We start from the raw sequence: 14,079 nt of genomic DNA, 5'->3' as shown, positions 1-14,079 counted from the left end.
CAATAACTGCTCCTTGAGGATATGGGTGCAAGTACTCCAAAACACTTATAAGTGTGTGAAATTTTGCGCCACAATCGATCACAAGTCATTTTAAATTGACACAAACTCTCATTCAGAGTATCCAATAAAATTAATTATGAAAAATCTAATTTAAAGGACTTTCGCAAGTAATTAATATTTCGAAAACCGCTTCAGGCAGGTACAGGAAAATATTACGCAAAAATAAAGTAAATTTAAATATGTAATACAATATACGGTATACCATTTAAAATAACCATACTGCCCTATGTTATTATTAAAAGCGGCAACGTTGCAAAATTTTCGATAGAGCAGACTCTAAAATCAAACATCAAAAATAAATCACCCGGTATGATATTGTTGGCAATATTAAATGTCGTTGATATTTAGTGACAATCCATAAAAAACAACGCTTTCTTACAAAAATGAGATTTTTCCATTTTTCTATGTCCTACAGAGTCTTTAGTCATCTAGGGTCAGAATATGTTGAAGTTGTCCTTTAATCCAAAAACTCTATAGATGGGATGAAAACGTTGGAACATTCAAAGTGTTACATAATGTGACAAAGAGTCGCTTCAAAATTTATGAAATTCGTATAAATGACCCCTCAGTGGAAAAGGTAATAAGAAAAGAATAAATAATTATTAGACAATGTCTAGCTTCGACTGGCGCAGCAGAAACGCTTCTATTCTCACTTACAATAATGCTGCTATTTAGGCTGCAAAACAACTCGAGGGATAATAATCCTTTGTAAAACGCTTTCGCTTAAATTTGATGTTATTTATGGCGAGGTTTAATTTCGATTTCTGACCTTCGCCCAAGATCTCTGACTCAATTAAAGTGTCCATGAAACACACTCTTTATAGCAACATTTTAACTCGAGACAGCACTGGTAAACTTGAAACAGTGCGTGTATAAAACATTTAAGTAAATCATATTCGTCTCCTAGCAATTTATTATGGTGTCGTTACCAGTAAAATTATTGATTTCCTTTTCAAATGCTAGATTCGTTTGTCTACTAGACAATATTATTTCTATATTCTGACCAAAGTCAAAAGTTCCGTTCAATTTTTTGTTTTGACTAAGCCATATTATTAAAAAAGTTTTAGGGAAAATGAGTGATAATTACGCCTAATTAATAGCAGTATAGTAGTAATATTAGGTAATTTACTGCAATTTTGTGGTAATAAGACGATCTCAGGAATTATGGTATGCAAAAATAGAAAAATATGGTGTACTATAAAATGAGGAATGATATATTGATTTATCCATTAGCAAATTAAGCAAATATATATTGTAAGTAGTCAAACATGTTATTATCAACCAACAAAAAAAGTGACGTGACTAAAGTAAATAAAGAGCATATGTTTTATGGACGTCTTAATTAGTTAGAAGATGAGCCGTTTTCATTTAAAACGATTGAATTTATTAAATATAAACAGAAACAAAAAAGTTTTGAGAGAATTTTATTTTATGACTTTTTTTTTCATTACAAATTACATTTTGGCAGAGAGACTGGCTGTTGAAGTTGAATTCTTACTTATATCCCTATAACATTTGTTTATCTTTTTGACTATATCGTTAAAACTGAAAAGTGATTGAATTCGTGATAATTTTAGTAATTTTTAAATAATCGAAATGTATTTTTTGACAGATAACTATGACAACGAATGAATTATACTAGAAATTTTTATAGAAAAATTTGTTACTATACAAAGCTGTGTGAAATTCTTTCAGGAATTAATTTGACCTCGTGTGATATTCGGTACGAAAATTAGTTTTTTCTACTCCCGTCTGTAAAATACCTAATTACACACCGATCTAGAGTGCGGGAAACGTCATTTTAACAGTTTCGTTTCCCACGGATCCGAGCCACTTCGGAGATTTCCGAGATTTTACCGCACGGATTTGGGAGCAATCGAATGTTTTCGGACATATTTCCCACGCTTTGAATTTTGGCGTTTGTCAATTCTGACGGTCCTGTCAGTGAATGTATTTGTGTTTTTTTGCGAAAATATACCCAAAAACTAACGATCGTAGAAAAGTATAGTATGCAACACGTTCGGTAAACTTTTTAACTCACTCGTTTATTAAAAACTCGCTCGTGTCAAATAAACTCGTGAGTCAAATGCCGTTTACCGCACTTGTTACATAATATACTATTTTAGTTTTTAACCAGTCAAAATTGATTGTGGTAACAGATTTGCATAGCAACACGTTTCTATAAAAAAAAATCCGATGCAATCCACTAAATTTTTTTATTGATTAAATATTACAGGCGTGGAATTTTCTAACCGAATACCATACGAGGTCAAATTAAATCCGGAATTTATTTCTCACTCATGAATACTTTCCGGAAATAATTTGAGCTCTATTGGTTAGTGATAATTGTTGAATTAGGTCTAATTTCTGATATAAGTGCTAATTTAGTGTGGATCTATGTTAATGGATTAGTGGTAACGTTAGTGGTATTTAGTGGTAATTATTGAGGTAATTACAAGCTATTTCTGTTAGAAGTGGTAATTTACTGTCCACAGATCCAGTACTGAAATCATCTCGTCAAGGTTTATAAATCACGAAAAACATTCCGCAACAAATTGGTATGACGTAAGTTGTTTAAAACAATTGCGAAAATAGAGGTGTTGTGAACAATTCAAAAGAAAAACCTTTTGTCTTTTTTTGACAAGGAAAAAAAACAAGAAAATCTGTGCCAGAACATACCAAAAAATCTTACCAAAGCATGGATGTGCCATGCACATAATTGCCCCATATAATGTAAAACTGATATCGCAAGGATGTTACCTTCACCTACCCGTAGTGGAAAATCGTTTTGCATACCGCTTAGTGCTTGTCAACACAATCATTATATCTCCGGCGTCATACCTTCTTTATAACCAGACTGCCTAACATACCGCGATCATATTTCGGTTATTAATTTATCATCCATTCCACTATACACCAAAATAAACAAACAGAACGGGAGCGCCAATAATCAACCAACAAAACGTAAGTAATGTACTTTGGCGATATCACTGCGAGCCGTTTTATCTGGGCAAAACACACTCCGGCATTTGCATATACGTTATTGCTTACGTACTGCTGCACTACTACAAGTCGTCGAGATTGAAAATCATCTCGAACAGCAACGAAAGATCGACAAATGGACAGCACACACACACACCCGAAGACTGTCGCGACGATGATATATCAAAAGCAACAACGCCTTTAGCTCTCGTCTCGTCTGAATGTTTATGAATACCGAGCGTTCCGACCGGCTCATTCTAAATTAACATCCAGGCTAATTTAAATAAGTTTAATGTGCTGGAAAAACGTTTTCAACGTATGTATATAATACGATATTAACACGGCGTACGTATTAACAGTTTTTTCTTTATATTCTATTAGGCATATCGGCGGGAGACGCTTGGCCTTTATGAATGGGCTAAAAATAATATTACCGCAATGTCAGACAATTCTTTGTCAATGGCAGTAACCAAAAAATAACTGACAAATTTTCAGTGGCCTCACAATTTCGAGTTAACCATCACCATCGATGTCTGTTTTCCTTCGAAGTACTTTTGGATTATGAAAAATTCAAAATATTTTTTTCTTTTTAAACTTCTGTATTTTGAGGCGCCTAAAACAAAAGTCGGAACGGTAATTTTTTTTCGCTTTAGTGAACCAAATATAATTTTAGAATATCCAGTTTCGATTTAAATGCATCAGATTAAGGATTGCGAGTTATTCATAAAATGTCAAAAACGATAGCCAACACAAACAGCGATTTAACGCCATCATAGAAATTATGGAATGATTATCGATTTATCTGGACATCGCTTCTCTGCCATAGAATGGGTTTTACAATGGGGGTGATTCCACATCGAGCGAGCCTAACACAGAACTTTGTTCTGTCATAGCGTCTACAAAGTGCCACAACGTCGTGTGTCAAAAATGCCTGTTCTTTTTTAGAGTTAAGTAGGCGTAGTGTAAGTTTTACTTAACGTGAATATATTTACTTGGTGTTAATGACATATTATTGGTACTATTGGATAAAAAAAGTATTTAGATGGTTTTTGTTTCGTTCTAAGATGTAAATCTGGTTTTTTAAGGATAAAAAAAATGCCAAATAGTGCAGTTCCAACTTCTTCAAAACATTTAACTAACTAAAGTGAAACATTAAGATAAATGATTGCAATTAAAGCATTATTTTTCAACAGATATTTGGTATCAACTTATTTTTAACAGAATAAGTATATTTTAAAAGTAAGCCTCCACAGCTATTCTGAAAAAGCTCAATTGTCATGTTTTACCCATTTTACCAAAGCTGCGATTTGTCTCTTGTTTTTATCACTCCGTAGTGACGACAAATTAATTTTTAATGTGTGTTACTGACGCAAAAGGAGATGTCAGAAATTATTTTGAATGAATATAGTACTGCACGGATAGAAGTAATTTAGATTTACTAAATCACTGTATCAACCCGTGACAGAAGAGGGATACGGAAAGTGGAAAACTGTGTTTTAATTTGTCGGAAAATTTTCGCTCTCCATGGAATGGAGCTCTAAATCAATCCAAAATTGTATTAATTAACAAGCAAGGGAATTTTCTCTGCATGTCAATAGTGTTTCTTATTAAAGCAATACTTAATGTAAATGATTTTGTAAATGTGGCAAACATATTCATTTTATGTTAGAACGCGATTTTATGTTGGTCGCATAACCGTGATTGCCTTTTTCATTTAAAACCGTTGAAAAACATCATCCTTGCTTCTATCACACTTTTATACGAAATCAGTAAACTAGTACTGACGCTCGACGCACAAAACACCGTCCAAAATATGTCACCAAAAACGTACTACTCCGAAATACCATAGGGCGAATTTTTGATCGGCAATGTCATTATTAAGTCGAGATTATATACGCAGACTGCGACGGCGACGGCGGGTAGAATATCAAGACTAAAGAAAATTTCACGAAGTTACATAGTTAAAAAGGTCATCGTCAGCTTTGGCGACAGTATGGGCTTGACTGGCTTAAAATAAACCTCATTTATTGCCTTAATTTAACACTCGCTATCGGCGATCCACTGAACTCAAACACAAAGATGTTGACTGCGCGGGCGCACCAAAATATCTCCGTTAGGAGCTTTACTTTTTGGATTTAGTTTTGCTTGATTTAATAATTTCCTATTTTCAACACAAATAAAAACCGATCATTAAATATTCCATCAAAAATACGATATAGTTCGACAAGTTATCTGCTGCCACCGGATAGGAAGAATTTCTAAGCAATAATTTAACGAACCTATTTTAACTATAATGGATGGATCACAGTTGGCTCTAAGTAACATTGAACTGCAGGAAACTGTACCATCACACCCGCGTTGCTCTATCCTTGGTAAGGCAGTGTACCAAAACTGAGTACCACTAACCAGAGCCAACGAAAGAAACGCGTCTTAGATTTACTATTTACAAAACTTCTGGATTCCTGTTGTTGAGTCGAACTTGCCGCATATGCCGCATGGCATCTCAAATGGAATTTTGTCTTTGACGGCTCGCAGATGTTGAGAGATTTTTGGACAAGTGGTAAATCTGGTTTATATTTCCTAATAACTTTTGATATATGGTCAATGATGTTTTGAATGCAAAGAAGAACAAACAATGGCAAGTGTGGGATTGCTTTCGGACCCATTGCTATTGGAAAGTTGTGGCGAAGTGTATTTTGTAATAAAACGCTTATTATCTTTAATGTGGAAATTATTAGAGAGAAGAGACATGGTGGTGACAATAGATCGAAGGGGTAATCCTGGTTTGTGACTCTTAGAGAGGTTTGTGAGTAGAGAGGAGGAATTTTAGAGTCATGAGGGGTGACACACTTTTTCACAGATTTAAGGTTGCGTCCATCCATGATCCATCTATGAGAATATCTTGAATATTTTCCTGATATTCATTTGTGTTCATGATCACCATGGCATTTCATTTATCTGCTTATAGGATCAGGATATCGGGATTAGATTTTAGAGTTTTTAGGGCAATGCGTTCAGGCTTTGGTCTTACATTTGTTCTCATTTGGTTCTACGGTTCTACGGATGGATGCAAAACTTGTTTCTAATAATAAAATTATGTCGGCAGGTACTTTTAACTTTGTTCTAATTTGGATTACGTTTCGTTCTACTGTTAGATGTAAAATTTGTTCCTAATAATAAAATTATGTGTCGGTAGGTACTTTATACAATTCAACATGCTGAGTTAAGCAATCCGATTTCTTTGGTTATATATATATATATATATATATATATATATATATATATATATATATATATATATATATATATATATATATATATATATATATATATATATATATATATATATATATATATATATATATATATATATATATATATATATATATATATATATATATATATATATATATATATATATATATATATATATATATATATATATATATATATATATATATATATATATATATATATATATATATATATATTTGTATGATTCAAAACAACTTTTCACCGTCTTGCTGAAAATATTTAACACAATATCCAACACATGATGATGAAATTTGTTAAATTACAAACAATTAAAAATACAAAAATATTAATGTTGCAACGTTGCAAAAACAGAATACACATTGTTTTAGTGGTTTGCGAACAAAAAAAAAACAAAAAAAATATGTTCACATCACCAATATAATACAAAAAAACTGGCATAATAAGAGAGCTGATAAATCCCGGATCTGACATATAAAATAGAGTTGGAAGATAGCAAATTAAATGTGTCTATGATAAAGGAGATTATAAAAATATCAAAAGAGCACCCTGGCAATATTGTACATAATATTTTGCAAATGAGCAACATCTGAACAAAAGTTGAAAAGGAAAACTGTCTCACTTGAGAATCCTTGCACTCTATAAACGGAAGGAGTTCTACGTTTCGGTGTATATAACTAAATTACAATGTAGAAAAATCCAAGAGAAAAAAAATAATCAATGTCAATCCCGGAACTTATAAGCCCACCCCCGCTGTGCTCGCAGGATAATACAATATTTCTCGCGGGGCTACTTGACACGTCCGCATACAGACTACATTAAAGACACAAAAGTTAGTTATAATTTACTGCATGTGGTGCACGTGGTGCATATTTCAATAAAACTTAACCTAACTTAACATCAATACGTAAATATTAATGTAAGGCGATTTCCAGAAATGCTAGTTTGGATCTTTTATTTCTTAATTAAGAGATAAATAATATGCACTTGAAAAACAGAGGCTTACAAGAGGCTACCAAATTTTCAGTACAATGTTTCATTTTGATGAAACCATAATCAATTTTGTATTTTCTTGTGGTACATAAAAAAAAGTATTTTCGTTGAAATGAAACCTTGCGCTGAAATTTGTACAGTTACAACGTGACACTAAAAAAGATCTATCTGAATCTGAATCTGAAATGATTTTTCAGTTTTTTTTTTCTTCGTGCAATATTTCCAGTATTTTGATCCTTAAATTTGAAACTCTATCGTAATATAACGGTTTCTGTGACTTTTAATGTTATACTTAAAACTAAATTGCAAAAACATTACCACAACATTTAAAGTGTTGAATTACATAAAATTAACATATTTTTTAAAATTCATTGTTTTAGTTCGACAAGAGCCTTTCAAAAAGAACAATGCTACAAACAAAATTTGGGCTCTATTTACATACCAACAAACCCTGTCAAAGAACGCATTCTTGGAAAAATTTAGAAGTAATAAGTAATAAGGCACTGCCGTTTTTATGTCCGCAGACTGGACGGCGATTGCAGCCACCGGGCATAATATTACAGTTTGCGGGAACTCAAAGCAGGAAGCAATAAGCCCGAGGATATGAACTCAACATGCCATTTGCCAATTGGCGGTTTAAATTAAATCCCTCTGAATAAGTCTATTAACGGTTATTAATGTGACACGTGCGACTGTAATTTAATGTACCTCGTAAAGCTCTTACTTTTTTTACGCTTATTTCAGTATCATTTTCTATAATCTGCGTCATATCGTAACACACATATATATGGCTATATGGTACTAATGGTAACAATTCAAAAACTTACCGGCCAAACTCGCCCGTATGCACTCACCTGAAAGCAAAAATTTGATTTCAGCATATGTAAAATCGATGGGTAAAAACGACGAATTCAATAAAATAAAATAACATTGAAAGGAATAATCCGCGTGGAGGAATTTAATTACGGCGCCCAAATGAAAAACGTGAACGGAGTTCATATATCTAATTAGTCGCAAGGGTAACTCTGCAGCTTTTCATTCCACGAATTCGGAGTCCGTTTAAGCGAGGACGGCCTCGGCATAGGTTCGTTAATTTGAAAAACGTTTGCGCGGTTAGAAACTTCTCGAGTGCAAAAATTAAATTATTAATCATTGTGTCAGCGTTTGCACCGTATCGCGTTGTAAGTTCGAAATATCGCGCAAGGCTATATTGCTGGGAGAATTAATCCTAATAAATTAGGTTTAAAGTTGTAAACTATTCTTTTTAATTATAGCTTTAAACGGAGGTCGCATAAAACGAAACCTGGCGTTCATGAAGCCTCCCCCCACAAATCCTCTATGGCAACGTACTTAAAGACTTCTCTAAAACAAATAATAGAGTTTGTCCTCATTTTCAACGTCACCTGAACATGTTACTTTACAATGCTTGCTCAGTGAGTCTATTAAGGTACTTTATGTACAGAATCGTCATATAAACAATAAAAATATAATACGAATTGCATAAATTTGTGAGCGTAACAGACAAAATAAATGTTACATTATAATTATTTAAAAAAATGATAGTTCCACACTTCCCCAAGTGGTAGAAGGCAAATTGCGATCTAAAAAATACGAAAACCAGTGAATAAAAGGGCGCAAAGGGGGTCTTAAAATGAAATTTCCACACGCCTAATCAGTGCATAATTGGATATTTTAGAGTAAGGAGTAAAATAATTTATAACTGCTTTTAAAACTTTAATAGGCAGAATTTAAGCAGTGTTGAGGGTTTTTTATTTAATGCTTAAAAATATTTGAAAGGTTGCTCATAAATAGGGTATAAGGATGACAAAAAATCTGCTATTTTAACGCTAGTTTCATGTTTTAATCTCTGTTGGTACCATAGAAAAAAATTGAGATGTTAATCGTGTATCGTTAGTAGATAAAGGATGTTGCACAAGTATTATAATGTAATTAATATGCGTAACACTGAACACAAAGCTTGTCAAATATTGTTTGATGATTGCATATCACTAGTAATTATTGTATTATGATTAACTAAAAATTTTCTACAACTCGAACCAAAACTAACCAAACGAGTCGTACTGCAAGACGCTTCTTTTTGTGTTGATATAAAGAAGCAAATACCATCAACTTTTACTTTGTATCAATCCTCGGAGGTAACAGAATTATCCATTTTATAAAACTTGTGGATTACTCACTGCTGCGTCGGTTTTTGTTGAAACGAACTTGCTAACGTTCTGTTGGCTTCTTCAGAGCTTGACTGAAACTGGCTCGCATTTTACTCTGTACCTCCTGTTATATTGTTTGTCTCGGATGACTGATTCCCATATTGGTGGTGGTGGTTAGGTTGCTTATAGATTTCTATAGACTCTCGGATTTTTCCTTCTCTACAAGAATTAATTACATGGAAGAATTATTGATGATTTTAGTTGTCTTAAGGCTCTTTTATATCCTTTGAGCTTAGTTGATATTTCGTACGGTCTCTGCAATGTATTCTTTGCCTCATATGTATGAAATGCTGTAAACTCCTGGCATCTTAAATGGAATTTTGTCTTTGAAGGATCGAAGATGTTGAGGAGATTTTAGGACAAGTGGTAAATCTGGTATTGACATTACATTTCTTCAGAACTTTTGATGTAAACAGGTAATAACCGATGATTTTTGGGCCGCATTACAATGCATTAAGGTATCGTATGTTTTCTTTAAACACAATGGCCCAATGTTACTTCTGATTTTCTATTGATAAAAATATCTAATCTAGTTTCTAATTCAATGTCAAAACGTATGTTAGGGTGTATAGTTTAAATGTCTAAGAAAATCTACTAGGGATTCTTCACCATGAGGCCAAATAACCAAAGTATCATCGACGTGGCGGTACCATAAGTTTGGTTTTAGAAGGAAGGTGTCAAGAGCTCAAAGGTTCCCATAAGTATATTCGCGATGACTGGTGATAGTGGAAACCCCATAGCTGTTCCCGATGTTTGTTCAAAAATTTGACCGTTATAATATGTTCCAGATAAGAATTTTTAAATTAAGATGAGATGGTTTGGTTCCAGAATCTCGGATTTTAATGTATTTGAAATAATGGTGGAGTAACCAGAATATCCTGTGTATCTAATGTAATGCTTTTTAATTGTTCAATGAAGTGTACAGGTACAGAGTAAAATACGAGCCATTTTCAGTCAAGCTCTGAACCGACGCAGGAGGAATTCAGAAGTTTTATAAAAAGTATTACAGTAGCCTGTGAAAGTTTCTAGAATCATATCTACTGTTCCATTTTATCGTCATTGGTTAGTTTTGGTTAGACAATTGAATTCCGTATAAAAGCTGCGGAGCGCTTTCGTTATTATTGATTATAATATCGAACATAAGAAATGCCAATTAATAATCATGAATCCTCGACCTCCAAAGCAATATTCTTTAATTAAATTACACAAACAGGATATGTCAACAAGGCCTGTAGTTTCTTTTGTAACAGCACCATTAGTTAAATTCTCAACAAGTTTAATAAAAATTTTACCATTCCATACTGCCTTTCAACCCAGATATGTTATCAAAAATTTTTTCGAACTACTTAACAAAGGTAAAGACATTAAAATTCATCCTAAGGTGATTCTAGTTTCATTTGACGTCCAAAACCTATTTCCCAGCAAAATAAATAAGAACTAAAAGTTCAGATTTTCACGAAATTATATATTTTTACATGAAATTTTTTTCAACAACACCGTGTCCTTATCACATTTGACAAAGTTGTGAAGTGTTGTCGAAACAATTATCATGTAAAAATATATAATTTCGTGAAAATCTGAACTTTTAGTTCTTATTTATTTTGTTAAATAGATTTTCATCAAGTAAAAGCTCCCTCAGTTCAATTATATTTCCCAGCATTCCACCAATTGACCTAATAAACATAATAGACAATATTCTCACTCAGAGACAAGTCAACCCTATCATAAAACAATACTTATTTCGAATTGAATGATCAATTTTATATTGCTAAAAAAGGATTCATTATGAGAAATCCACATAGTCCACTACTTGCAGAAAATTTTATTGGACAATTTTGAAAATATCATACATAAACATCTTCTGATTAAAGGATTTCTCTGGCGGTATAGATACGTATGATGTTTTTGCTTGTTTCACTGGAATGGAAAGACAACGGAAGTTGTTTTTGTATCATATTAACTCATACATAACCATATAAAATTTACCATAGAGACGGAACTAGATAAGTCTCAAAACTTTTTGGACCTTACTATAACTAAACTATGGAACAAAATAGATTTTTTCGTTTATCATAAACCGTCACACACGGACACAATAATACATAATAACTCAAATCACCCTTACACACAAAATGGCTGCCTTTTATACTTTTATCCACAAAAAATTTTGAAAAAGCATTAAATATTATAAAACAAATAGCTTTTAACAATGATTACGACCTATCTTTGATAGGTCTATCTATCTACTCCATATTAAACACCGAACCCATGTATTTTAAAAAAACAATAAAATACATAGGAGAACCTAGCAAGAAAATTTCGAAACATCTATCTAAATTTGGTCTTAATATTGCTTTTAAAAGTGAAAACACCATAGGACATTTTTTAAAAAACAATAAAACTAAATTACGGAAAACTCAAAAATCCGGAGTTGAAATGTGGATCATGTTCCAAAATTTATATCGGATAAACAGGTACAGGTAGAACATTTAAGAAATGCATTAACGAACATAAAAGAGCGTATAAAAATATAAGTTCGGAATCTAACTATGCCATTCATTTAAATTCAGGAATGCACAACTTTGATGATAATTTTGATGTTTTACATAATCAATCAAAAAGCAAAAAACTAAATTTGTTGGAAGCAATAGAAATTAAAAAAATGAGACATTCGAATCTATTACTTAATGACCAATTCGATTTAAATGCGACTCTGTTGTTAAATTTAAATTTATAACTCTATTACTACCTGCTTATATATGTAGGAATATATATTTTGTATTTGATAAAGGCACGGTGTTGCCGAAACAGCTGTCATAAACCATTAAAAACTGTGAAAATCTGAACATTTTTGGTTCTAATTTAATTAAATTTATTTGTATTTCATTGCCAAATAAAGGCCCTATCCGGTCCATTCCGGTAAGGCACCTGTTTATAAGTTTATTACATTACAATAGAAGTACGCAGGATAAACCCACACTATAGGGCATTCCTAGTAAAAGCAAAAGGTTTTTTATTAAATTAATGAAATAATATTGCAAAAAGAATTCGACAGTTCAACGGGGTGGCAATTTTTAGTATCTTTGATATCTTTTACTTGAAAATTTCTTGTGCGGCTTATTTTGTAAAGTAAATAAGTGTGAAGAGCCTGTGTCTATCAGTCCAGTGTTTGTTAAAATTCCGAAAACTAACTTCCATATGTAGTGGATAAATGGTTATAGGGAGTTCACTTGAGATAGCAACAATTTGTTTTCTACAGCTTGTTCGAAAATTGTAAGTAGAAAGCATATGTTCACTTTTTTTTCAGCATATTGCAAAAAAATAAAGATATATGTTTTTTGGTATGATGATAAATTTTGGCTTTTATAAATTACGTATTCAAGCAAATTATTGGTAGTTAATAATAACAATTGTAAACTGTTTATAAAATTTTTCTATTCAATTATTTTAGAGTGAAAAAAAAAGAATGAGACATTATGTTCTTTGGTATAAGGAAAATACAGTTTTTATAAATTGTGTATTTAAGCAAATTATGGCTAGCAAGTGTTTTTAACAATTTTAATGTATTTAAAATCTTACTTAAATATTTTATTTGCTGGAAGTAGCATATATTTTTTAAAATTCGTTTTTCTAACGAATGTAAACCCAAATTAATGATTGCGTTTTGCCTCCTCCTAGCAAACAACACAACACTGTCTTGAAGAAAAATATAAAAAAAAGCGAACAAGTCCCATTTAATGAGAACTTATGTAAGGAGTCAACGTACCAGTTAAAAATTTAAGATCGTTTTTACACAATGTTATAAATTTCATATACCGAACGAGTCAACTATACGTAATGATTGTCATTTACAAGAAAACTGTAAATTACATTAGAAAAAAATTAGGCGAAAATTATTTTTATCTTGTGGTTGACGAAATAACTGACTCATGCGGAAGGTCTTAGGGTAAACCAATGATTATGGTAGATCCCATTTAATTGCATACAAACAATTGGAAAAAACAATTTAAGTGTAACCGATTGGTTCAAACTTTTTTTTGCATAGTGTTCCGACAGAAAAATTCATACTTCTTTCATCAGATGCTGCCCTCTAGTTAAGGTTAAGGCAGCACAAAATTTAAAAATATTTTATTCTAACCTATATAAATAGGGCGGCAGAATGTATAAGAGACCAGTTTGCATTGGTAAATGATATAAATAATTAAATAAAGTATTTCTAAAAGTATCTTCACGTGTTCAATTTTACATAAGGAAAATTGTCCAAATAAATACTCAATGACCACTTGGGAACTTGGTTAGCCACTGCTATATTTTATGCCGAGAACTTTGAATTAGTTAAAAAAGTTTATCGAAGGTCTAAACGCCTCATCATAAATGCTAATTTTTTTTTTTCTAACCCAGCAGTGGAAGTAAATTTAATATTTATAAAAACAAATTATTCTTTTGTACCTGTAGCACTCATCAAATCGGAGGTTACCTCTATTTCTTTGACAGATTCAGTGGCTCTATAGCTCAATTTGAGTTAGATTTCAAAAAAGTTTCT

The 14,079-nt window shown here is 32.1% G+C and overlaps 1 protein-coding gene across 8 annotated transcripts in view; it reads right to left on the bottom strand.

The window, feature by feature from the left end:
* LOC132705744 (liprin-beta-1-like) overlaps positions 1 to 14,079 on the bottom strand; it is a 39,614-nt gene that overhangs the window by 17,022 nt on the left and 8,513 nt on the right. The window contains exon 4 of one of the 8 annotated variants that reach the window (XM_060676605.1): positions 8,136 to 8,162. In XM_060676605.1, the coding sequence (XP_060532588.1) occupies positions 8,136 to 8,162 (27 nt within the window). Of the gene's footprint in view, positions 1 to 2,820; positions 3,187 to 4,747; positions 4,968 to 8,135; positions 8,163 to 14,079 lie in introns of those variants that run through there. The other 7 variants (XM_060676601.1, XM_060676600.1, XM_060676599.1 and 4 more) reach the window with 7 other exon arrangements.

This window comes from Cylas formicarius, unplaced genomic scaffold (assembly GCF_029955315.1).
Source record: "Cylas formicarius isolate icCylForm1 unplaced genomic scaffold, icCylForm1.1 PGA_scaffold_7__23_contigs__length_41026272, whole genome shotgun sequence".
NCBI lineage: Eukaryota > Metazoa > Arthropoda > Insecta > Coleoptera > Brentidae > Cylas > Cylas formicarius.
Note: the sequence above shows the minus strand (reverse complement) of the source record. Positions and strands in the feature narration are given on the sequence as shown.